The following is a 23,039-nucleotide window of genomic DNA, read 5'->3' on the forward strand; positions in this document are numbered from 1 at the left end:
ACCGTACTTGGTGCACCAACACCCGAAGAGCTACGGAAGTGCTTGGTATGGCAGGATGACCTTCTGGAAAGCATGGAGCCAGGCCCTCATGGACCAACCAACGCCGTTTTGTCGTCCAAGTTGATATTGAGCAAGTGCTTCCCTGCCCGGGGCATCCAGCTCCCCCGTTCGCCCAGGGGGTCACGTTCGGCGTCCCAGATGCGTTCTGGAGCAGCTACATATGAGCAGTCTTCTTCCATTCCCATAGGGGGTTCGCTGACCTATCCCCCGTCACTCGGTGTTGGATCTTCAATTCCTTCCGGGTCCCGAGACACCGTATTTCAAGATGGGGGATCCATCAACTCCCGCCCTGCTTCTATTTGGGCTCCAAAACTGATCCCACTATACAACCGGCCTAACAACGGCAGATTCTCACCAATGACTCGGTCTTGGGAAACGATCTTCCAGGACGGCGGTTCTCTCTGCGAAGCTACAGCACCGTCATTCGACAACAGAGCCCCGACATCCTACAGCTCATTGGGATATGGTGGAGCAGGTGGATTCACCTGGAGACCTCCAGCACGGGCCAATATGTATGAAGTCCTTCAAGAAGATCGTGACCGGAACGGTTTCCTGCCACAGCTCCCGCCGCTATACGAGCACCCTGCCGCTCCTGTTCCTTCACCGTCTTCCTTACGGACAGAACTTCTCTAGTAGAAAAGTGTTGGCGAATGGGCCAATAACCTGTTCTCGCCCATTATTTCATTTTGTTATCAACTGCAGTCCATATTTTTTCTCTGTTGTACAATATGATCGTGCGATGGTGATTTTAATTATAATTATTTCAGTGTTTGTTGGATCTGATTGGGTGGAGGCCCCAACCCTAGCTTGATTTTCCCGCAACCCTAACCCCAACGTATGCCTCCAGAAAGCCTCGCATGAAATAGAAATTTGATTATTCTGTTCAATCCGCCCCAAGAGTGCTGCTCCCAGGGTTACTCTATGATAATGAAACACAGGCACAAACCAACGAGTCCATAGTTGGGAACAACCTCCGAACCAGTCTCCTACCTACCGCTCTGTCTTCTTCTTTCTAATTCATTTTGATGATTACACCGACGGCATTCGCTCAACAGTTGGGGAAGATACCCGCCTCCCTCCGCTCGTTCGTCATGGCTACAGATGGAGCTCAGATCACGGTTTAATAGGCAAACAAGACAAAGACACATACCAGCAATGATAGCACTCCCGACACCACTCCCATCCTCCGCATGCACAGTCCTGATATTCTGCCCCTTCGGACCAAAGATATCCACCAAGCCCTGGTGCACCCTCTCCGGGAACCCGGGGTACTTCGAGTACAGGCTTCCGTCCGCGGCGACGTCGCAGCCCTCGTTGAGGTAGCCCATTTTGGACACGATAGCCGCGATGCCGCACGCTGAGAGCCGCGCAGCACGGGTACCGATGAGCCTCGCGAGTGCACGGAAGAACTGGCGCTCCGCGAGGGTTGTCTCTAGCCCGTAGAAGTGGGTGAAGATGCCCACGACGGTGAGGAGTTCATCTGTCGGATCCGCCTCCATGAGGGAGAGGAAGGCGGTTTCGAGAACGTAGGGCTTTTCGAGTTTGTACGTGTTTTGGCCCAGGAAGATGGAACCGTCGTCGATCATCTCGCAGACCACGAGCCGGAAGATCTCCCCGAGGTATCGGCCAGAAATGAGTTTCTGCCAAGCGGGGTCAGCAGTCGCGTCCGCCCACGTTACCCCACCTGTGAGAGCATCCAGGACAAAAGAAACTCACCTCAAATGCCTGCTCATCCGGTTTGTTGCTCGATTGGTCGATGTCGATATCATACTTCGTCCTAGGCAAATGCTCATGCGTGAAACTGTCAAACGCGCCCCACTCGCAGTTGATGGCCATCTCCCCATCATCTGGAAGACCAAGATTTTTGATCTTGGGAATGTTACCAATCTTCTCCATATATGCTGCGTTGCATCCGGTGCCGAAGATGACCCCGATCCGGGTGCGAGGGTTAACATAATGGGAAGCGATTAACGTGCCGGTGGTATCGTTGATGAGGGATGTAAGCTGGATGGGCACTTCGAATTTTTCAAGGGAATGACGGAACATGGCTGCGACGTCGTGTCCCTCGACGTTGAGGTTGCCGAAACCCTTTGTCCAGCGGATGAGCTTGCCATGATCGATGCGCTCTTGCTCACAGGGGTAGGAGAACTACGTGCACAGAACATATGAGTAACCACATGAGGCTTTATTAACGAGTTGCGCACCGTAAAACCGAGAGGTATGGCCGCCCCTTGAAGATCAAAATCTGCAAGGTAGCTATCCACGAACGTTTTCAAGCACTTTGCACAAAAATCGAAAAGCAACTCGCCCTCCTCCTGCTTCTGTTCCTCCGAGAGACGGTACTTGGTTTGAGTGATCTCGAACTTGCCATCTCCCTGCAACATGACAAGACAGACCCGGAGGTTGGTGCCGCCGAGGTCAAGAGCGAGGTAGGAGCCTGTTTCGCTGCCTTTGGGCCAACCAAAGACGTAGGTTGGGATCATGGGCTATTATGAGAGGTCATGAATAAGATCCTCGCTGACATCGGGGTAAGAATACGCACCACCACCTCTCCGAATTTCTGTAACCCCTTGTCGAGCGTCTCCTCAAACGCATCAACGATCATCCTCATTCTCTGTGGTGTGAGGGTAAACAGACTCTCGTATTTGCGGAGATGATCCGCCATAGTCTTCTTCGTCGCATGTGGAAGCACCTCCTCATCGTGCTTACGATGGTGGAAGGGAAGATCTTTTCCCGTCATGGTGGGTACTGTACCTGATCCGCGACGAGATGCAGGCAATGAGAGGGAGATGGAAGTACGGCGGGATACGCCTTGGGGGGGTGTCGCGAACCCTGAGGGGACTGTGCCGTCGATGGATGTCATAAGAGTAATGGACATGATGGGCGGTGCTGCCAAAGGGGTAGACGATAATAGTAGAAACTGAAAGTAAAAGTAAAAGAGCTAGCTGGTGGTGGTAAGGAAGAAAGATGTGGTCGACCCGCCGTTGTTCGTATTTAGACTGTGAAAGGGTTCGTGTGCAGTGGGGAGGGTTGATGTCATTCCCGATCGGATCCTTTTATTTCAACATTGACATGTGATCTTAATTTAATCAGAGCAAAGAATGAAATTAATCCAATAGTAATATACACTTTTACTCCTGCTCTGCCAAAACAACCTTCTTCCTCTCAGCCTTAGGCTTCCCCTCCCTCCCTTTCCTAGTACTCAACCGCGCATTCTCCTCCCTCACCTTCCTAGCATCGAGCATAGTCCGCTTCAACTTCCCAGCCGAGTACACCGGCTTAGGCAGGTACCGTTGCCTCTCCACCTTGCGCACCTCGGGCGCGTGGGCCCATTTCTCTCGCAACTTCGCTCGGTACTCTCGTGCAGCACGTTCGCGACCGTCTAGTACGCCGAGCTTGTCAGAAGCTTGCGCCTTCCATAAACGCACGTTCCCGTCATCAGATCCAGACAGGATAAACCGCGCGTCAGCAGTATACTGTGCTGCGAACACCCTATTAACATTGAATGAGTACCCTCTGCAGCTCAGTTTTTTGACGGAGAACCGCACCTCTGCATTCGCTTGCCATGATACACATCCCTGCTCCCACCTTCGCCCTCTCTCCAAAGTCTGACCGTCCTATCCCATCCCCCACTCACGAATTCTGTCCCCGTTGGCGCCCAATCGCAGCACATCACCGCAGCCACATGACCCTTATATATCTGTGTCGGGCTTTCTAGCTTGCGGATGTCGAACGTGTACAGATTATGATCTTCCGAGGCGAGGAGCATCACCGTAGGCTGTGTGGGATGCCAGCTCAGTGCGTTCGCCCGAAGTTGAAGTACAAGACGTCGCTCGGCCTTTCCAGTCCGGACGTCATATAGGCACATCGTCCGGTCTGTACCTGTCGATGCCAGTACTGATGTTTCCGATTGGTTGAATCTCACTGTCAGGACTGTCTCTACGCCGGTTCCATAATTCATGGAAAGAATGGGGTCCATTCTATATTTCAAACACTATCAGCATCCACGCCCAGGGCATGAAGTGATGGAGGAGGAAGACCGTACTTTGTCTCATCCCATAACTGCACGGTATTCGATGCGCTCACAAATTGAGATTCCGTCCTATGATGGTCTACCGCACTATCTCACCCCAAATTAGAGCGCTTAGTTTCCAGGAAAGACTAAACGCACTTAAACGCCATCTTCCCCTGGAACACTCTCAAAGGTGCCTCTCCAGTTGAGCCACCCGCCCTCGGCTGAGGTGCAATAGCTAAACTATTGTAATACTCGTCCTCGTCATCTGCACGAGTATCTGTGCCTGCATCCGCGGACCAGAGCTTGATCGTCCGATCCGGGCTGCAGGATAGGAGCTGCCGTGTGCGGGTGAAGGTTAGCCCAGAGACAGTTGAGGTGTGCGCTTTGATCTTCCGGACTTGGGTGCGCGAGGGTAGATGGTGAAGCATGATCTCTATTTGCATATCAAGAGATTAGTTATTTGCACGAGATGTGAGCAGATAGAGAACGCACCCCCATACCCGCTCCCACTGCCCACAACTCCCAACCTCCCCGGATCCCGAGCAAGCACATACACCCCATCCCCATGCCCTTCCATGGAGCACACAAACGGCTTAGCGTATATCCTCTCTAATTTGGCTGCTGTCAGTGCGCGGGTGTACTCTCGTGCACGCGCGAAGGGGTGCAGGGAGGGATCGAGGTTCCTTTGCCGCGGTGTTGGGTCACCTGCTCGTGAAGGAAGGGCCTGGGTGGCGGAACGTTCCAGGACTTTAATTTTCTACAGTAAAACATTATAATACAGTAATGAAATGAGAGGCACAGCGCTTACCATGATTGTGGAGTGTTGTTATGGGGGTATAGGAGTGGTAGGAGAGGAAAGAGTTGTGAACGGGCGCTTGCAGAAAGTCAAGTAGGTGAGTGGCGGTGCACCAACTTTTCACAATCACGTGCAACCATCATCCAAAAGCTCGGCTGACCAGCCAGGGAGCTCCGAATGCTTGATCACAACAAGGTGGAATAGAGATTTTCTCGAACGAACGACATGTACATTATATAGATGAAAGAAATCAATGACAAGCGCAACTCTCAATTTCCATTACCGATCCTCGACATTGCTCTCTGATCCTGTCCAGTGTGCAGATCGAACGAGAACCGTTCAAGGATGGAACCTCGCCAGCCTCGCCCTCTTCTTCTTCTTCTCTTCATTACGCTTCTTCGCTTCTCCCATATCCTTAAGAACTCCCTCCATTCTCTCCTCCATACGTTTCTCAGACTCCGGGTGGCGGTCGGTGCGCGACAGCTCGAGCTCGTTGTCAAAAACGGGCTCGGCCGCGAGAGGCTGGGAGCGGGAACGGGCGACGGCTTGTCGAGCGGCCACGGTGACAGGATTGCGGTGCCGACCAATACCGGGCATGGTGGGCGCGGCGAAGGCGGAAGTTGCGCACAGGAACACGAGAGCGATCGTGAGCAGATGGTGTGGGCAGAAACGCATGTCGGTGCAGGTTTGCGCAATTAAGTATTAAGTGTTGTGATGCGTGAAATGTGCGAAATATTTGTGTGTTGAAGTCTTGTAGTGTAATGATTAGAGAAAGTAGCGAAGTGTGTCGTTGGTGCAGGGGGTGTGAAGTTCGACGTCAAGTCTTTTCAGCAATGTAGTTCAGAAGGCAGCAGAGTCCAGCTCCGGCGTAAAATATGTTGGATGGATAGTTGACAGTTTGGGAATGTCCATATATTATTTCCCGCGGTCTTATACTCAGGGCGCTAACGCCTTCCAGCCATTCGAGCTCAACTGAGGCAGCACAGGGTTTCGCCGCAGCGGCGGGTTGCAAGACCAGCCACCCGGTCCGTTCAGGATTTGGCGCATAACCGGGTTCAGGATGTTTCGCTAGTTCGCCAGTATAAATCAAGTGGAGTTCGACGGAGCAGGTCGTAAAAAGCCATCCGCTCCTGCCGCACAGGCCAAGGGTGGTGGAATGACGGGAGAACGGATATGACCCATACCGTCATCGGCACCGAGCGGAGGCATTTGTGGGCGCTTAAATAGTGTGCGGTGGACATGCCCCAGCCCAGAGGCTGGCAGTTGTTATTCAGTCACTACGGGGAGACAGCGTCTTCAGTGACTTCAATAATAACGCCGAGGAACCCGTAGCGTATTAAAATTAGGCATTCTACCGCGCCATCACGCCATCAAGAGGACCATGTCCAAGCCCATGGCGTCGACGGTCAATTCCAAATCTACCCTCCCCTCCCCATTCTGACACGTAATCTCTTTCTTCAGTTCTCCGTCGACGTACATCCCGTATGTGCCTGTAGGAAGATGGATAACGGAAGGGTTGATCCTATATCATCCTATGAGCTTCTTCCTTCCTGTCGAGAGCAACAAAAACAGGTGAACCACATACATGATCTTCTCTCCCGACCAGCTCCTCAAACTCAACACAAACGCATTCCTCTTTTCATCCCACAACCCCCTCAAGAAATCCACCCCGTCCGCAAACGTAATCCCCACCAAAGCTGGGTACCCACGTACTCTTCGATCATCCCACGGCTCCTCCCACATCCGGCGCTGGCCGTTCTCGACATTCAGGTGTGCGTAGCCGATGGCAGCGTTGCCCGTGAAGGGGTCCATCTTGACGTCGCTGTCGTATGCCGAGGGGTAGAAGAGTCCGCCTTTCTCCCAAGTGGGCGAACACGACGCGTCGACATGCTTGAGTAGCGCGTCCAGGCGCTGAGTGTCGAGCTCGGACAGCCATTGGGCGACGTATCCGAGCGTGGGCTGGGAATAGGGTGGTGCTGGCTTCCTGGCTTCTGAGGCATCTTCGCCAGCTCCTCTGTGGCCTGCTTCCTCAGTTCTTCGTCTTCCGGGTCTTTCCCCTCCTCTGCCAACTTCCGCACTATCCCCGCGACAGGAGGCTCATTCAGAACCAGTCTGCCTCCCTCTAAGCGGGTAAAGAACCCCATTCTCTGCGTCGCATACAGCTCCCTACATCTTACCGGGTCCGAAGCATGCATGAACGCCCCCGCCCATGCGGAAAACCCAACACCGTCCGAGGGCACTGAGCGATCGTTTGACCAGGTACATGCTGATCAGCAGCCCAGAGGGACCAGCGAGCATGTCGTTCTTACGAGGCCATGCCGAACGGTAGTGTGCGATAGCCTCTTCAGCAAGGTCCGTGCCTTCGCGGATGTCGTTGTATCGCATGGCAATCAACTACGTTATCTCCATGTAAGGATGCGCCAAGCAGTCGAGGGAAAGAGTTCGCTTACAGGGAACTGGTTACAAACAACAAAGATCGCATTAGGCTCACACGGGCACCCCAGCCAGCCGTGTTTCTCCATCTCGTCCCAAACCACCTTTTGCAGGCTCATGCGCTTGTAGGAGAACTTCTCTGGGCTGGTGCTTAGGCCCCAGAAGATTGGAGCGTGCACGAAAGTCAGCCCCGTGGGGTCGTCGTATTTGTTCGAAGCGAAGAGCATGGAGTGGAGGGAGACCATGAGCAGGAGATGACCTGAATACTATTTCCAAGGAGGTCAACGATGGTACAGAAACGTAACAGGAAGGCAGAACCGTACCATAATATTCTCTTCTTTGACCGGGTCGGCCCAAGGTTTTCTGAGTTGCTTTAAATCGGGATCCACCTTGACCCCGCTCTGACTAGTCAGGTACCAGTATCCCCACACCTCCCGCCTCGTCATCCGCTCTACCAAAGCTTCGATCAACACCTGCATTGGCTCTCGCACTCCAGGTAGGCGGTGATAGTGCGCTGCCCCAGGAGCGTAGCACATGATCGCAACCTGGTATCGATACGCATCCAACCATTCTTGTTGCGGGTCCTGGGAGCCCATGTACGCCCAAGGATGCGGGGAGGTCTGCGTTGCGAGGTTGTGGAAATGACGAAGATGACCGGCTTGGACTGGAGTCAGGGCTGGACAGGTCGATAGGTCGATAGGTAGCTTCGAGGGCAGGCTGCCTGTCAATGAAAGAACACCGCAGCTCGACATGGAAGTTGAAACTGTCGTAGTGGACATGATGTTCTGAGCAATGTAGAACTTCCAGTTGCTGCCAGTCCGTGTCGTCAGTTGTTAGACAATCAGCCTATTATAAGCATCGAGAGTACATCCTGATAAGCGATTGGAGAACGTTCAAGAGCACCAACCAGCTCGATCGACCACCATATATATATCTATGACACGGTACCGAGCGGCTTCGTCATGCATAGCTCGGCGATGCGGCAAGTGAGCCCTGCCAAGGAGCAGCGTGGGATACTCTCGCGTGACACGGTAGTGTCAGCAATACAGTTGGTTTGCAACTCGAGACGACCACCATGAGAAGACCAGTCATCCACTCAACATTGGCTTATTCTGAATGCAGCCATCCTGGAGGCTACATGGTGGTTGTGCGTAGAGTTGGATTGGGCCTCTTGGTCACGGACAAAAGTTGCACCGCATTTCTGATTGACTCCGAGTCCAAGAGAGCCGATTTTCTCTGTTAGAATTTCATCTGTCAAGGTTGAACTCTGCATAGTTCTCAGGATTGTCGTTCGAAGATATGCGACAGTTACTGTCAAGTGGAAATGGGTCGTGTGAAAGGTCATACTAACGAATAGGGGGCGGGGCTCATGGGTGCCTTCTGACAGTCTCCCACCGGGATTGCGGTCACAGTACTGAACCCGTCCACCATTAATGCGCGGGAACGCAGGTTTAATTGTCCTGTTTCTCGTCCCTAACTGGACTCTGCCTGCTTGCTCTCGACATGCAAGATGTTCAACTACCGTTCGGACACGCAGATGGACGTGCATATGGCCGTCATCGGGGCCACAAGCATGAACAACAGCACTATCGTGGAACATGCGCTGTGTCGGTGGATCGAGTCTAAACAGCGAAAAGGAAGGACGACGGATCATATTCTTGAGAAGCTTAATGGACTCGAGGTGCGTAAACGCGTCTGATGGATCGGTTAGACGCTGGATGGGTGTGGCAGAGGCGGTATTCCTTTGATGCGAGCCTGCATGATGCGTTTCACGTAGCGCGTGCGAAGACGGGACTTCCAAGGAGCACCGTATTACCTCCATACCGGCAAGCGATGAGTATTCGGCAGTGGTTGCAGCAGGCACAGGCGCGCATCCACGAAGCCGAAGAGAGAGCGCGGGAGGTGATGCGTCAAGCCGAAGAGCGGGTTTCGTCTGCTGAACAGGCTGCCGAAGAGAGGATGCGAGAGGTGGAGCGGCAGGCGGAGGAGTACATGTGGGAGGCAGACGAGCGAGTGCGGGAGGCAGAGGAGAAGGTCCGAGAGGCAGAGGAGCAAGTGCAACTGGCCGAGGAGAGGGTGCGGATCGCGGAGGAGCGAGTGAGGGAGATTCAACATTCGGCTTTCCACATCAATTCTGACCGTCCGATTACGCCGGCATCTACAATCTATTTGCGCCGCCGCAGTCAAGATTCGGAATCCTATGGCACGATCTTCCAGCTAGGGGGGACAATCCCGTCAGCTTCACTGTCATCGCTGTCCTTGCCAAGCAGGCGTCCGGTTGCGGCCCCCACCGTTGGTACTCGTGCACAAGAAAACGACGACGATTCGGTATATGACACACCACCTTCTCGGGCACCAAGTCCATGACTTCGTGTAGGGTTCGTGGCCTGAGCGGTATCCACCTCTCTTTTTTCGGGAAAAGCTAGGATTCATTTTGGGTTATGGGCGACTGTTGCTAATTCTGTCAGACCAAACACGACATAATCTATGATTTAGGCGCCAGTATACGCTCGGGACTATGTTGGATCACGACACGTCTCTCGCCGGTCCAACCTACTTTTTAATTGCCCCATTCGTTCTTTCCTACTTCAACGCATGCCAGCCTCATTTCCCTCATGCCGGCCCATCTATCATTGCCGGTCCTCTTACGAGATCCTCAGCACTGATTCTGCCCTCGCACGTTTTCTGATATCCTGACTTACGTGTGCATTGTTCGATATATGCTATCCAGCTGTTATTCGATGCTCAAGGGATGTGGTCCGAATACGCTCGAAGTTCTTGTGGCTCAGACAACAACAGTCCCAGGGAAGAACAGAGCCTACTCGACAGTTTGCTTTGAACGCTTACAACACCCGACTACATTAATCCGCCTCCGTCCTTCGTTCCTCAGCAGCGTCATGATCTGGGAAAACAATCACGTCGAAGTGCACGCCGCGCTAGCTCAATGCGGCCGAAACATGAACGAAAGCAACACAAGCTCTGCACCTCTATATGCAGGCTAAGTAGCGAAACTACAGACCCGAAACCTACATCATTGGCAAACTCGAACAGCTTGAAGCAAGACAACGTCTGCCTTTTGTACGGTTTAAGCACTTACACGTTGGGAAACATAGACGGTGTTTATTTACGACCGAACCTTACATGCGGCCTTTCGTGCGGCACGGACTGAAACTGGCCTTCCACCAAGTACTGTGCTGCCTCGCGCTTGGAATATTCGAGAACCGCTAGAAGAATGTGAAGTGAACCCTCCTCCGATATACAGGGCAAACGACCCAATACACTAGGGGGCGGAATCCAGCTGACACCTGCTAGTGGGATACGCAGCCTTGCGATCGAAACTTGCGCTTGGTGAGCCAGCGTATCGAAGTAATATTGTTGTCGAATCGGTCCTCGTTCGTGCGACCATGTGTATTGTACTCGCTCTTCGTTTCCCCCTTCTTCTATGTCCATCTTCTGTTTCCTCCTTGCTTTGCCTGGAATCAAGCTGAGCAGACCATTCCCTTTGCTCACGAAAGCTCTTGCATGCGGTCGTCCACCCGATTAGGACCCCGATCACACTGCGGAGCGAGATGTCAAAAGCAGTCTGCGCCGGGGTCCCCAAACTCATCTTTGTCTCGGCGTCTACCTCTTCTTTGAACCGCAAAAGCACAAATAAGAGCCACTGCTACTGCCTCTCGTTGCATTATTGGATTCTCTAGCTCTAATTCTGAAAGCTCAGTACTGTCTGCGGATTCTCAATTCAACAGAGGAGCTCCTCTCAGCGCCGTCTCTCATTCGCGAAACAAATTCTCAGGCGCCTGGATGCTATGTATCCCATTCCCCCCTCGATGCACTCAACGCCATGGCTGTGATCGCTCGGGGGAATCAGGGCGCTGTGGCCGATGCTCTAGCTTGGTACATCAATGCGAAAAGAAAAGGTCGAAATGAGAGCTATATTGTCGCCAAATTGGAAGCCCTAGAGGTACGGTGCCTTTATGGTATTGCATGCGTTATAATGGGCTAAGAGGAGCATGCGATTAGCGCCAATTTCAAGATGTTGTATCCTTGCATGCATCATTCCGCGATGCCCAGATACGGACCGGTCTACCAAGAAGCAGGGTACTTCCAGCATTGGCCGCGAAGCAATCTTCTCAAAATGAACCGCCTACGTATAACGATCCTAATATTGGAATAGTGTCGGCAGGACACCGACCGAACCGGGCGTCGTCCACCGGACTAATCATCGCGTGGCTGCCATATTCTGGTGTCCTGCCACTCGGATCAGCGATGGACATATTAGCAAATGAGATGCCATCCGATCTCCGATCGCGACCCACATCGTGGCAATCGAATGGACCACCGTGGCCCAGTTATATATATCCAACAGTCGTGACACCTGATGGACCTGTTGACCCAAGGATGTCATGGACAACAGTGTTCGAGGACGGAGGATCCGTATGTTCCGCTCGAGCTTCTCTACGCGATCTACCAAACATCGTCCCCTACGCCGACGTTTCACGGCGTGAGTCAACAGCGTTGCACCGTTCGTGGGAGACGATCCTAGAAGATGGAGGTTATTTAGCGTCGATCACATCATCCATCGCGTCAGGGTCACTCCGCCGAGTTGTTCGGCCATACCCGTCACTGCTGTTCATTGCCGATATGTCTTCAATGGAGAAGGAGCCGGAGGAAGAGAGGAGAGCCTCTCTCGACACAGTGTACGAGTCGGGAGGCGAAGTCGGTTCGCCGAAACTGGCTAGACCTGCGAGTCTTCTGCCAGAGACTCCGACGTGATCATGTCCTGGCCCGGAAGAAGAATACGCCATGACGTCTTTGAGTTCATGACGGGAATACAGCAACTTGCATTTCTTGCGAGTACTACTACTACCACACGGATTGATGACCTAACGAAGATCCTATCTCTCAGCGTCAGCATTTCCCAAAGGCAGACTGGCAGGGGTGTTGCACAATTGGCACCAAACCCATCTCAAGCATTCCGAGCACGCCTTCCGAGTCATTCCTTCTCTTCATTGCGAAGAGAAAGCTGAGGGAGAATGGAGAACCCGGATCAAGACGAAGGGGCCTCGCGTTGCATGCAATTGGGTCCCCTTGTCTGAGGGTATGACGTATTACACGAGCAGCAAGAATGATACGATCACGAGGCTTGCGAGACATCGTACTGAAAGGGTTGTATGGAAGGATGCATATATCCGGAGCATGCAGCGGCATCTTGTTATCCAGTATTCGACACGCGGCGGAAAATACGATGAACGTTCGAGGAGAGCAGTTCCGTACTGGCGTGACTGCCGTGCATAAAGGGTCGGCAGTTAGACCGTCCGAGAGAAAGTACTGACAAGTTCTAACAGAGCACGAGCATAATCCAGCGCAGGTGTGGCTCGTAATGTGCATGGTCCGGCCTGACGCTGGATGACGATGCTGCATACCACGCCTTATGATAGGAGAGGTGGGATTCGTACGTTCTGCTCGATGATCATTGCGCATTTGGAGCGGAAACTCCATTGACGTGCAGTACGGGGATCAGACACGGGTAGGGCAGCGTATTTGTGGCGCAAACGAATCGCCTGCGTATTGTTGCCACAGCACGTTCTGCGCTCTCCAGTGTTTGCCACTGCGTGCCGTCACGTTCGCACAGGCGCACCACGCGAGCGCCAAGCTAGAGCACGCGGTCCCTCGCTGTCATCACACGTGGATTGTGACAACAGCGTCTCCTGAAAGAAAAAGGCTCTTCCCCTCGGATTTGTAACATGTGATCTGATGGGAGAGAAGCGGGCGCCTTCGTTTTCTCTCGGCAGGGTTCTTCGGCTCCGCACACGCCTGTTATTCAATGAGGCGATTGCGCCTTTCCCGGTGCGGTCATGAGCAAGGGAAGGTTTATTAGGAGAGAAGAGTGCTGTAAGAGTCAACGTATCAGATGGTGCACTCGAGCTGTGGGAGCTTGTTGGCAGGCTGGCAGGCACGGAAAGCCAATGTTATCAGGTACGGCCGATGATCAGGGATCTCGGACCGAGCATCGTGTTACATACGTCGTATTCCGTCGCGTCGTACATTGCATTGCTGTTCACTGCCACGCCGTGCAGCGACTGCAATGCTGCAACAGGCAACCAGTGACAGCCATGGTCGTCGATCGGGGTGCACGTTCCATAGGGGGAGTACTGCATGACGCTGCGCTGCGGACGGGGGAGCCCGATGAAATTGTACAGCATCTAGTTTGCGGCCGATAGAGAGACCAACAATGGGAAGTCTATCTCTCCCCCTTTTGCATGAGTCGCGTGGTTGATGCCTGTGTATGGTCCGAAGAGAGAGCGGGGTGACTCGGAATGCGCATTGTCAGCATGCTGTGGTGTGGTTGAACCCTCTCGGAAATCCCACCCTTTGCGGGCATCCTTCTTGAATGGGATATTGCTCGGGGCGTCTAAACTTTTAGGGGGAAAGTGAACAGGGCCACGTATGCTCCTAATTGTGGGGGTGTAAAGTGACACGTACCGCCTATTATTCTCCCTTTCTCCCAGGTCCTTATCGTTTGGTGGTCGTGAACAGGTGCGTTGTTGGCACTGTTCCATCAGCGCAGCCAAACAGTAAGCGGCGGTGCGCGGCATATTCGGTCCCTGACGTCCACAGGACTACAAGGGTTTCGAACAACGCACACGACAATCTCCCCTCTCTCTCTTTCCTTCCCTCCCCTTCCCCCCCTTCCCCCTCCTCCTGCTTTTCTACTACCCAGCTTATTGCAGCCAGCTTACCCATTCAATTGGTACGCTGATAGCTGCACACCCACTTACTTATCCGTGCCGTGCATGGCCTTAGACCACCGGCGTCTGCCAAACCACCTCACGTACCATCATGCTGTTTCGCGGGAGCGACCAGCTTGAGGTCGTCGCCGTTCTCGCCCGGTGCGGGGAGGACACGAACCAGGCTACGAACGCGCTCAGCAGGTATATACAGGGGAAGAGGCATAAGGGTCGGTCGGACGATTCGATCGTTTTGAAGATCGAGGATCTTGAGGTTCGTCTTTCTCACTGAGTGTTGTGAGGATGCTTACGGTGTCGTACAGAGACGCTATAAGTTCGATATGAGCCTTCATGAGGCTTTCCATACTGCACGCTCGCAGACCGGCCTTCCCCGGTCAAACATCCTCCCCTCCATTCGTAGGCAGCCGCGTCGCGACTCAGACGGCCGCCAGTCAGTACACGGCAGCCCAGTTCCAGAAACTGTGCCTTTGCCCGGGGCTGGAGATCCTCCGGCATCCCAGAGACTACAGCCAGGGCAGGATAGAGGACTGTCAGTTCCTTTACCTCCGAGGAATACACTTCCACCACGGGCGTCTATTTCTCCGGCAGGTCCTAACACCCTAGGAAGTCCGCAGCAGCGACCTGTGCAAGGACACTACATCGACCAGCAGGTGTCTACGTTCGTCCAACAAGACTTACCCCCAATACAGCCGCCTTTACCGTACACCGATCACCCACCCCGAGCTCCCAACTTCGATTTCCAGGCACGGTCCCTGCCTAGCCCGCCGCGGCCGTCGCTGGTAAAAGGACGACCGCCTCACCTGGGTCATCAACAACGGCTCTCAAGTCTTCCAGTACAGCCCGGTGTCCCCAGCTCTCCCTCTCAAATCCCAGTCCAAACGCGCAGCACACTTCCCTCACGCGGGCCTACTATCCCCGGCCAGCCTTATCACCACCCATCAGAAGACACCCCTCGCCCCTTCGGCAGGCCAGACACAGTCGCCCTGGACAACCCCCGCAGCGGTGGCTTCTCTTCTTACACGCAAACTCCTCCGCTGACCTACGGTTCCTCCGGTTCAAGCAGCAGACAAACCACACCTAACTTCCCGCCCCAGCCATCTTACCCTTATCCGCCGCAGCGTACCCCTCCGATGCAAGCCGTCGGATCCCAGGAGAGCCCAAAATGGCACAAATACTCCGCGCTCAAGCCCGTCGACGGGTCCGGGTCGTCTTCTTCCAGTGAGTCAAGAGGGGTCGGGCTCGACTTCCAACCTGGACCATCACGAAACCAGCTCAGTACCGCCTATTCCACTTATGCGGCTGAACATACTCGTCCTCCCCGACCTAACGGGGGGAGTGACGAGGGGAACGGAAATTTCCCCAACCCCTATACGCCTACAACACCGTATACCGCCCCTCTTGTCAGCAGCGGCAGCGGCTCTAGCCAAAACCCATACGTAAGGAGCACGAACAACGGATCCGGGTCTTATCAATCCGACAGGTCGCTCGATGGGTTCCGCCTCGGTCCCCCGGCGCTCTCGCCCAACTCCCCCAGCGCAATCGGGATGCGCCCGAATTCCCGCGCTCCCTCAGGCATGCGCGGTGCTGGTACACCACAGATCTACCCCTCCCCCCGCGTGGGAAGCGGGAGCAGTATGCCTTCCTCCTGTTCGCCCAGCACCTCGGGCAGCGGGGGAAGTAGTGGGCTTCGCGTCAAGCCCCTTCCAACTCCTCCGAGACAGTTTACCGTTCCCGGCTCCGAGAGGTCGCCCGGTACGCCTATCTCTCCCCTGACGCTCGGGCCGCCCAGCTCTGGGAGTGGGAGCGGCAGCAGTCATCGGAGCTCGTTTTCTCCTCCCGTGGCTCATGGGAGGTTTGCAACGCTCCAGACTCCTCGGGAGGTGCAAGAGGAAGAAGAAGAGGAAGAGAGGTGGAGGTGTTCTGCCGCCAGGATGTCATTATAGACTTCTTGACCTGACGACGTCCTCCCTTTATCGCTGCTAAAGCGCCGACGACGGGACATTCGATTCTTATCTATTATCCATTTGACGCTGGGTCCGTCGCGCCGCGAGATCGACCGACGGGACCGGCGGCCAACCTATGACGACTGGTCTCGTTCCCTTCTTTCCTCAAACTTCGTGCACCGCGCAGCTTGCCACGCGCCACGCACTTCTGCTCCGCCCACGAGCGTACGGACATTTCTCCCCTTTCGTGACGGAGAAGCACGAAGAGTCCTATCCCTAACACTGGCCGAGAGTAGAGGACACTCCCTACCCTTCGATATCTCTCATTCTGATACATCGTTCTCATCTATATCTACTATCCTGCACTCGCTACCAGCTATCACATATGTCCCCCCCTGCTGACTAACTTGTAGTTCCCCCCGAGCCCGAAACCATCGTGTAGCTTAAGCTCACGGAGCGTGTTTTTTTAGACGTGTTTGGCATCCGGTAGAGACAATCACTTGTGTAATTATTATCAGGAGCATACATTGGCTTAATGTCGTCCTTTTAATTGTCTACGTTGTTCATATGTATGCCGTAGTAAGTGAAGTGAAGATCACTCTGTTCATCTCTCTGCTCTGTTGGTGAGTTGGTGATGGTCACGACACCAGACAAGATGCTGGCTAAACGCCGATGCCGATCAGGGACGCGCGGGAGCAATACGTGGTAAGGCTTCCGCAGGCGAACGCAGTCCAGTAACCCCCGGTGTTCACGTCCGGTAAGGCGGCATTCTACTTGTTACATTCCTCCAACTCTGTGGACTTGACTGTCCCACGCACCGTGCTGAATGGCCTCCTACTTCGGCTTTGCCACACCGCTCGATCTCGACATACGCCTCACTGGGGAAGAGGAGCGCAAGACCGTCCAGGTCAAGCAGGACAAGGAACGGAAGGAGGCGTGCTGCGTGTACTATGATGGGGAGAGCGTGCAGGGGCAGGTGACGGTGCGGGTGAGGGATGGAAAAAAATTGCAGCATGATGGGATCAAGATCGAATTCGTGGGGAGTATTGGTGCGCTGTCATCGTCCATCCATATTGTGAGATGACTGCTGACACACCCTCAGAGTTGTTCTATGATAGGGGAAACCACTCAGAGTTCTTGTCGATGGCACAAGAACTCGCATCACCAGGAGAGATGCGGCAAGCGCAGACATTCGACTTCAACTTTAAAAATGTCGAAAAGCAGTACGAGTCCTACCAAGGTATCAACGTCAAGCTACGGTGCGTTGGTCGCCTCCATGCCCCTTTCTGTTAAATATGAAGATGTGACTGACGGTGGTCCAGATACTTCATACGTGTAACAATCTCCCGCCGCTTGGCTGATGTTGTCAAGGAAAAAGAGATCTGGGTACATTCGTATCGCATGCCACCAGACTCGAACAACTCGATCAAGATGGAGGTCGGGATTGAGGACTGCCTGCATATAGAGTTCGAGTATAACAAGTCGAAGTGTGTATACTCTCCTTTCTGTCTGTGGCATATACAGTGCTGACTCATCTCGCAGGTACCATCTCAAAGACGTTATCGTCGGCAAGATCTACTTCCTCCTTGTACGCATCAAGATAAAACACATGGAGCTATCTATCATCCGCCGGGAAACGACAGGTGCTGCACCAAATCAATACAATGAGAGCGAAACGATCACAAAGTTTGAGATCATGGATGGAGCACCAGTGCGGGGTGCGTCTTCTCCCTTCACAGACCTGCTGCGCACTGCTGACATGCACATCGTAGGTGAAACGATCCCAATTCGGCTTTTCCTTGGCGGCTTCGAGTTAACCCCAACATTCCGCGACGTCAACAAGAAATTCTCTACGCGGTACTACCTCAACCTCGTCCTGGTCGACGAGGAGAACAGGCGGTATTTCAAGCAGCAGGAGATCACCGTTTTCAGGATACCGGAAGTGAGTAGGAATACATTTTCTGGCATACAGCTATGCGCGGTACGATACATCATTCTGACAACGAAATAGAACTAGCGGAAGAGGTTGGGAAGACATCCATCCGAGATAGGGGGCAGGGAGGAAGGGGCGTGCAGAGGGAAGCGGTGTTTGGGAGGATAGTGTATAGCGGCTGTTTCCTTCCCTTGACACCAATGTGGTATTTGTATATGCTCTATTGTATACCCTTGGTTGAGAGCACTTTTGAGTGTCACGCCAAGTGACCAATATCCAGAGGATCATGTTGGGTGGTCATCAGTAGTCGCAAAGCTGAAGGTGAGGCAGGGGTATATCCTATTCCGAGAAGGTAAGTAACTAGCATGGACCAAGTGGGTAATAAGACAGACCAAATGTTCCCCTCCCTGCCACCGCAAATAACCTTGAGCGTAATAAGTCCGCTCACGACGCTCAAAACGACCACCGCGCCAAAGCTGCCCGCCATGAAGATGTTCTCTTCTCTCGAGAAGCCTTCCATACCCTCTACGTCTCTTTCCCCTAATCGAAGTTCCATGCGGTGATCGTAGTACTCTGAAGTGGTCGAGGTGGGGGGTTCTGCTGGTGCGTGCAGGTGTTCGTCTGAAGAACCAGCGGTGAGTGGGAGAAGCTCGATAGCGTTCCCGTGCCCAGACAGAGAGTTAGAGTGTCGATGAAGACGGAGAAGTGTAGATGAAGTGATGGGAGGAGAAGAGTCGGGAGGCGTCGTTGGGAGCGTTGGCACGCTTGGCATGCTTGAGTTGTGTCTCTCTGCCAAGCCAGGAAGCTGCAAGTGGAGAACGTTTATGCCGAGGAGTTTGGACGTCCGGAGAAGCGGGGTAAACACGTTGTCAGTTATGCTTCGGACAGTGCTGCTCTGCTGGAGGTTGGATGCCGGTCCGGGACGGAGAGGTTTACGTTCGCTGTTAAATGCGAGTAATAGACGACCCAAGGCCGATGTAAGCCAGTGTTATTCAAGGAAAGCCATGCCACTAGTAATACGATGTATAGCAGCAGGAGCCAGTTGTACTGGAGCAGGTCATGCCCTTCTTCGTCGACGTCAAAGAAGGAAGATGGAGGATGGAGGTATGTCGAGTGACCAGCAAGACGGCGCTGGCCAATCAAATTTCGATGGTTGCGGAACAAGGATCCGGCGGCGCCGTCTCGGCATTGAACAATTTGAATTCGGCGTCTCTTTTGCCAAAAGTACGACTATCGTAAGCTTCTATATATATTATGGTTATACAAAATGTAATGGGGCTATGAGCCTGATACAATTACATTAAACGCATATTATCCCATTCGAACCTGAATCCCTTGCAACTTTCATCCCCCTGGACCACATGCTCTCTCGCCAGCGCTGCTTGCTGCACTCGCTCTAACATGTGGTATCCAGTATCGTCCTGGAGCGTGTGCTCGTTTTGGTTGTCGATCACGGTCCGCAGACATTTGATGGAGCTGAAACAACCCGTTCCGCCGCTCCGAGCTCTTCCTCCCACTCACGCCGCCTCTCTCCTCCTCGACTGTCTCTAGATCTTCTGTATCTGATGCGTAGCCTGCAGAGGATATGGTCCCGTTGGTGCTTATCGGCAAAGACGTCGTAGAAGACGAGGCAATCAATACTACCTGTGTCGGACCGGGATCGGCGATTGTTTCGAGAGAATCGAAGCTCAGTCCAAGAGCGCTCCCTGTGAACGAAAGCTCTGGTAGACGGTACATAGAGGAACCAGTTGGAGTGGGTGTCCTATCAGTAGGAATGGAGTCGTGCGATTGGATCGTACCTCCATCCTCAAAGATTGTGCCCGAGTCGTATGCATAAAGTGAGCCCCCATCCTCGTAGGTCGTGCTGGCTAAGGAAACGTCGGCTGCCTCTTGCTCGTTTCCACGAGGGATGTTACCGTGCACGGAAAAAGCCTGCTCCACTGCAACTGGTGGGTGAATGCCTGCTCCTGTCACTAAAATGGCTTGTTCTTGGGTAGGAGTAGAAATTAGTCTCCGTTCTTCATCCTGCGCTGACTGGGTGTGAGGAGTCGGTTGACTTGGGCCAGCTATGATTTCAACAGGCGCCTCTGGCATGGGATATACGCAAGGTGGGAGACCTCTCCGTTCTCGAGCCACGCGACAGCTTTCTTGGAATTCTTCTTCCCCTGGACTCATATTCTGACCATTCCCATGTCAGCCCCCATTTCGAGGATCACCACACGCAGTCACTCACCTCGAGGCGTTCCATGTATGCAATGATCTCTGCATGCGCTTTTCTTTTGCGCTGCATTCCCTCGCTCCACTTGCAGGTCGCGTCGGTTATTTGGGGCATGGTCCCCCCGATCATCTGGAGCATGAGTTCATGCCAAGTGTCGCCTTTGAATGGTGATCCAAGTATCAGTCGCGGACTAGGCATGCTTCAAGATGATAAGAATCGCTGAGGACACAAAGATCTCTCTCCATGTAATAGCAATCAGAAGTCGTAGAGCGAGCTGTCCCTGCGATGTAGTACATAAGACTAAGCGCCGAGCGACGACGGCAAAGGAAACACGGGTATTCGCAGCGTCAAGCTTCTCATCCAGTGATCGTGCCTGATGTTGGGACTTCGGCTCGATGAAGACGTCAGCCAATCACAACATCATGTTGAAGAACGTGCTGAGCGCTAATCCAGCAGATGCCAGTATACTGTGAACCTTTGCTGGCAATTCCGTCCAAATTGCCCGAGAAAGTGGATGCCTTCCCGTAGGATCTGCGTGCCCCACGCAGATACGCAGAATGCGCTCATGCCGGAGTGGCGGAAGAATAAGTTCAAACTCCGAGCCTCACGCAGATATGCTCAGGGTTCACGCAGATTGCTTTTCTGTGTGGGGGGGTTGACCCCCCCATGCAGATTTTAGGTAGCACACAGACCCTCACGGATGTTTTCTACATGTGGTTGTCCCAAGGCTGCACAACACATGTTGTACATTATGCACATGGCCAGGTTGTGTGTCATCTGTTACCAACAATGATGATGGATCTCACTCAAGAGGACATCTATGCACCCTTGCCATCTTTACCCCCCATGACCTATGCTGATCTGTCTGCCTCCAGCTTGCCATCATCTCAGCCACCCCCATTTCCTCAGTATGCAGCCTCATCTTTCTTGAGCTACCCCCCCTCCTCCCTCTTCAATGTATCAAACCATGTTCTTGGCCTGCACCTTGAAGACTCACCTGCTTGTGTTCCTCTGCAGGCTGCACAGGCTGCCCCATCCACCAAATGCAAGACACAACCATCCAGCAAAGATCCACCAAGCCAGAAACACATCAGCAAAGGCCGGCCTCAGGGTTCAAGTGGCTACACTGACATTGAGCTCTTCAGGTTGCTTGATCTGGTAGAGGAGCATTGACCTATCAGTTCGGATGACTGGGACAAGATTTTTGCTTGCATGCAGTCCTATTAGGCAGAGCACTTGACCCTAGTGAGGACATTGGATAGCATTAAATGGATTTTTTTGATGTATGTTGCTGCACATCAGGATGCACATCCTCTGAACTCACACTGCTCTAGCTTGCCTGTGCTCCTAAGCCCATGGGCAAGGGTGAAATGAGTGATGCCATCTGATGTGCCAAAGTGGTCGACCTCCTCATTCAAAATGAAGTCAAGATGGGGAACTTGCAAGACAAAGGTGGGGGGGATGACTCAGACATACTGGACTGGCCCACCTCAGACCATGAGGAGCATTCACAGGCTGCACAGCCTGCATATTTGACTCCCATGACCAACACTCTGAGTACTGTGAGCAAGGTGCTTGTCAAGCAACACTCATGTTAAGGATTTGCCAAAATCCCAAAATCAATTGGACCATCCAGCACTTTTGTCCAACATTTGTCTTGCCTTCAATCCTCAGGTGCAGGCTGAGCATGCAATATTCCAGAGCAAGATCACCACACTCCAGGCTCAGCTTCATGACAAGCAGCAGGAGCTTGTTGATGTTTTGTGTGACAAATAATTGAAGGTCTTCATGTGCAGCTCCTGGAGGATGCATATGCCCACCTGGGTGTCCAGCAAGAACTCAACATGATGAAGGCAAGGCTGGAGTACCAAGAGCAGATGAGGACAATGATAATGGGTATGGGGAACATGGGTGCTTGGATTGCGCAGTCTATGAATGCCTCTCCCTGTGCTGAGGCCTCACAGCCTTAAGGATGCATGTGTTTGAGGGGCACAGCCTTGTTAGTAGTTACTGCTGGTCTACCACAACATAATGAAACTTAGCCACCTGATCTGCCTTATGAATGTCTGGGAAACACATGTCTTTTAGCTTGTTCCATACCCTCCTCTGCACCTCTGTTTCAGTCCAGATTGGCTTGTATACTGTCTTGAGCTGGTTGATCCCAACCATGTGCACCCTGATCTGGTGCAAGCAGAATACAGTTTCCAGCTGTTAGGGCAACACAGGCTGACTAAGTCTGCTCACCTAAGAGTGCCAAGAGTCTAAGCAGGCAACAAGGAAGTGGAGTAGACCTGAGGACTAAGACCTATCTACAGTATAGGTACCTGTGGATGATCCTAAGAGACCAAGTCTGAAGAGACAGTCCCAAGCAGAGTAGGCCTTATATTTATACCTCTGTGGTGGAACCTGCTAGAACATCTTGCTTACTCAGCCTAGTCAGGTGATCAGGTCATATGACCAAGGATGAGGTCATATGAGGTCATGCACAGCCATGCACAGCAGGTCACCTGACCATCCAATCCTTCCAGCAGGTTCCAGCACATGCCAAGGTATACCAGCTACTTCCATGTCATAAAGGCTTAGTCATGTCTCTTGACCAAGCAATGAGCTGGTGCCCTGACAGGGTCATATGTATGACCCATCTTGAAAAACTCCATTACAATTCACTGTGTCCTACCCTTCCAATAGCCTGTGGATGGTGTGGACCCCCTGACTGTCATTGTGTACCTACCTTCCATGGCTTGAGTCAGGTTGAAGGCATGCACAGGTTTGTAACGATGCTGAAGGGGAGGTGAGGCAGGCTGCACAGGCTGGAAAGCAAGAAGCTCACCTCATTGGCAAACACATCAAACATAGACCCGGCATTGATGCAAAGGAGGGCAGTGGCTGCCA

General features: G+C 53.1%; 9 protein-coding genes across 9 annotated transcripts; 2 read left to right on the forward strand and 7 right to left on the reverse strand.

Annotated features, from left to right (window-relative positions):
• Nucleotides 1–917: 917 nt before the first annotated feature.
• Nucleotides 918–2,842, reverse strand: DACRYDRAFT_22465 (hexokinase). Its single transcript, XM_040772813.1, has 5 exons — nt 2,603–2,842; nt 2,265–2,546; nt 1,777–2,208; nt 1,211–1,700; nt 918–1,155 (listed from the first exon to the last, which is right to left on the reverse strand). Exons 1-5 carry the CDS (start codon nt 2,798–2,800, stop codon nt 1,109–1,111), a joined length of 1,449 nt encoding a protein of 482 aa, XP_040628139.1. The 5' UTR covers nt 2,801–2,842; the 3' UTR covers nt 918–1,108.
• A 349-nt stretch (nt 2,843–3,191) lies between these two features.
• On the reverse strand, nt 3,192–5,468 carry DACRYDRAFT_89083 (WD40 repeat-like protein; the record flags this gene model as incomplete). The annotated part of the gene is made up of 6 exons (XM_040776893.1): nt 3,192–3,552; nt 3,609–4,040; nt 4,106–4,180; nt 4,232–4,508; nt 4,568–4,822; nt 5,456–5,468. 6 exons carry the CDS (start codon nt 5,466–5,468, stop codon nt 3,192–3,194), a joined length of 1,413 nt encoding a protein of 470 aa, XP_040628140.1.
• Nucleotides 5,469–6,233: 765 nt separating this feature from the next.
• DACRYDRAFT_89084 (uncharacterized protein) lies at nt 6,234–8,083 on the reverse strand (the record flags this gene model as incomplete). Its single annotated transcript, XM_040776894.1, has 7 exons — nt 6,234–6,393; nt 6,457–6,830; nt 6,950–7,110; nt 7,160–7,265; nt 7,322–7,570; nt 7,628–7,980; nt 8,044–8,083. 7 exons carry the CDS (start codon nt 8,081–8,083, stop codon nt 6,234–6,236), a joined length of 1,443 nt encoding a protein of 480 aa, XP_040628141.1.
• A 950-nt stretch (nt 8,084–9,033) lies between these two features.
• DACRYDRAFT_22467 (uncharacterized protein) lies at nt 9,034–9,801 on the reverse strand. Its single transcript, XM_040772814.1, has one exon. The coding sequence runs from the start codon at nt 9,417–9,419 to the stop codon at nt 9,117–9,119; it is 303 nt and encodes a 100-aa protein (XP_040628142.1). The 5' UTR covers nt 9,420–9,801; the 3' UTR covers nt 9,034–9,116.
• A 1,901-nt stretch (nt 9,802–11,702) lies between these two features.
• DACRYDRAFT_116460 (uncharacterized protein) lies at nt 11,703–12,409 on the forward strand (the record flags this gene model as incomplete). Its single annotated transcript, XM_040770206.1, has 1 exon — nt 11,703–12,409. The coding sequence occupies one exon, from the start codon at nt 11,703–11,705 to the stop codon at nt 12,075–12,077; it is 375 nt and encodes a 124-aa protein (XP_040628143.1). The 3' UTR covers nt 12,078–12,409.
• Nucleotides 12,410–14,166: 1,757 nt separating this feature from the next.
• DACRYDRAFT_22468 (uncharacterized protein) lies at nt 14,167–15,347 on the reverse strand. Its single transcript, XM_040772815.1, has 2 exons — nt 14,354–15,347; nt 14,167–14,304 (listed from the first exon to the last, which is right to left on the reverse strand). The coding sequence occupies exons 1-2, from the start codon at nt 14,546–14,548 to the stop codon at nt 14,230–14,232; spliced, it is 270 nt and encodes an 89-aa protein (XP_040628144.1). The 5' UTR covers nt 14,549–15,347; the 3' UTR covers nt 14,167–14,229.
• Nucleotides 15,348–16,822: 1,475 nt separating this feature from the next.
• On the forward strand, nt 16,823–18,007 carry DACRYDRAFT_52665 (vacuolar protein sorting-associated protein 26; the record flags this gene model as incomplete). Its single annotated transcript, XM_040775120.1, has 5 exons — nt 16,823–17,045; nt 17,099–17,255; nt 17,319–17,483; nt 17,539–17,714; nt 17,769–18,007. The coding sequence occupies 5 exons, from the start codon at nt 16,823–16,825 to the stop codon at nt 18,005–18,007; spliced, it is 960 nt and encodes a 319-aa protein (XP_040628145.1).
• On the reverse strand, nt 18,008–19,012 carry DACRYDRAFT_22470 (uncharacterized protein). Its single transcript, XM_040772816.1, has 2 exons — nt 18,322–19,012; nt 18,008–18,268 (listed from the first exon to the last, which is right to left on the reverse strand). The coding sequence occupies exons 1-2, from the start codon at nt 18,699–18,701 to the stop codon at nt 18,214–18,216; spliced, it is 435 nt and encodes a 144-aa protein (XP_040628146.1). The 5' UTR covers nt 18,702–19,012; the 3' UTR covers nt 18,008–18,213.
• A 261-nt stretch (nt 19,013–19,273) lies between these two features.
• DACRYDRAFT_116464 (uncharacterized protein) lies at nt 19,274–20,637 on the reverse strand (the record flags this gene model as incomplete). The annotated part of the gene is made up of 2 exons (XM_040770207.1): nt 20,163–20,637; nt 19,274–20,107 (listed from the first exon to the last, which is right to left on the reverse strand). The coding sequence occupies exons 1-2, from the start codon at nt 20,343–20,345 to the stop codon at nt 19,274–19,276; spliced, it is 1,017 nt and encodes a 338-aa protein (XP_040628147.1). The 5' UTR covers nt 20,346–20,637.
• Nucleotides 20,638–23,039: the final 2,402 nt, after the last annotated feature.

The sequence above is a fragment of the Dacryopinax primogenitus genome (assembly GCF_000292625.1).
Source record: "Dacryopinax primogenitus strain DJM-731 SS1 chromosome Unknown DACRYscaffold_10, whole genome shotgun sequence".
NCBI lineage: Eukaryota > Fungi > Basidiomycota > Dacrymycetes > Dacrymycetales > Dacrymycetaceae > Dacryopinax > Dacryopinax primogenitus.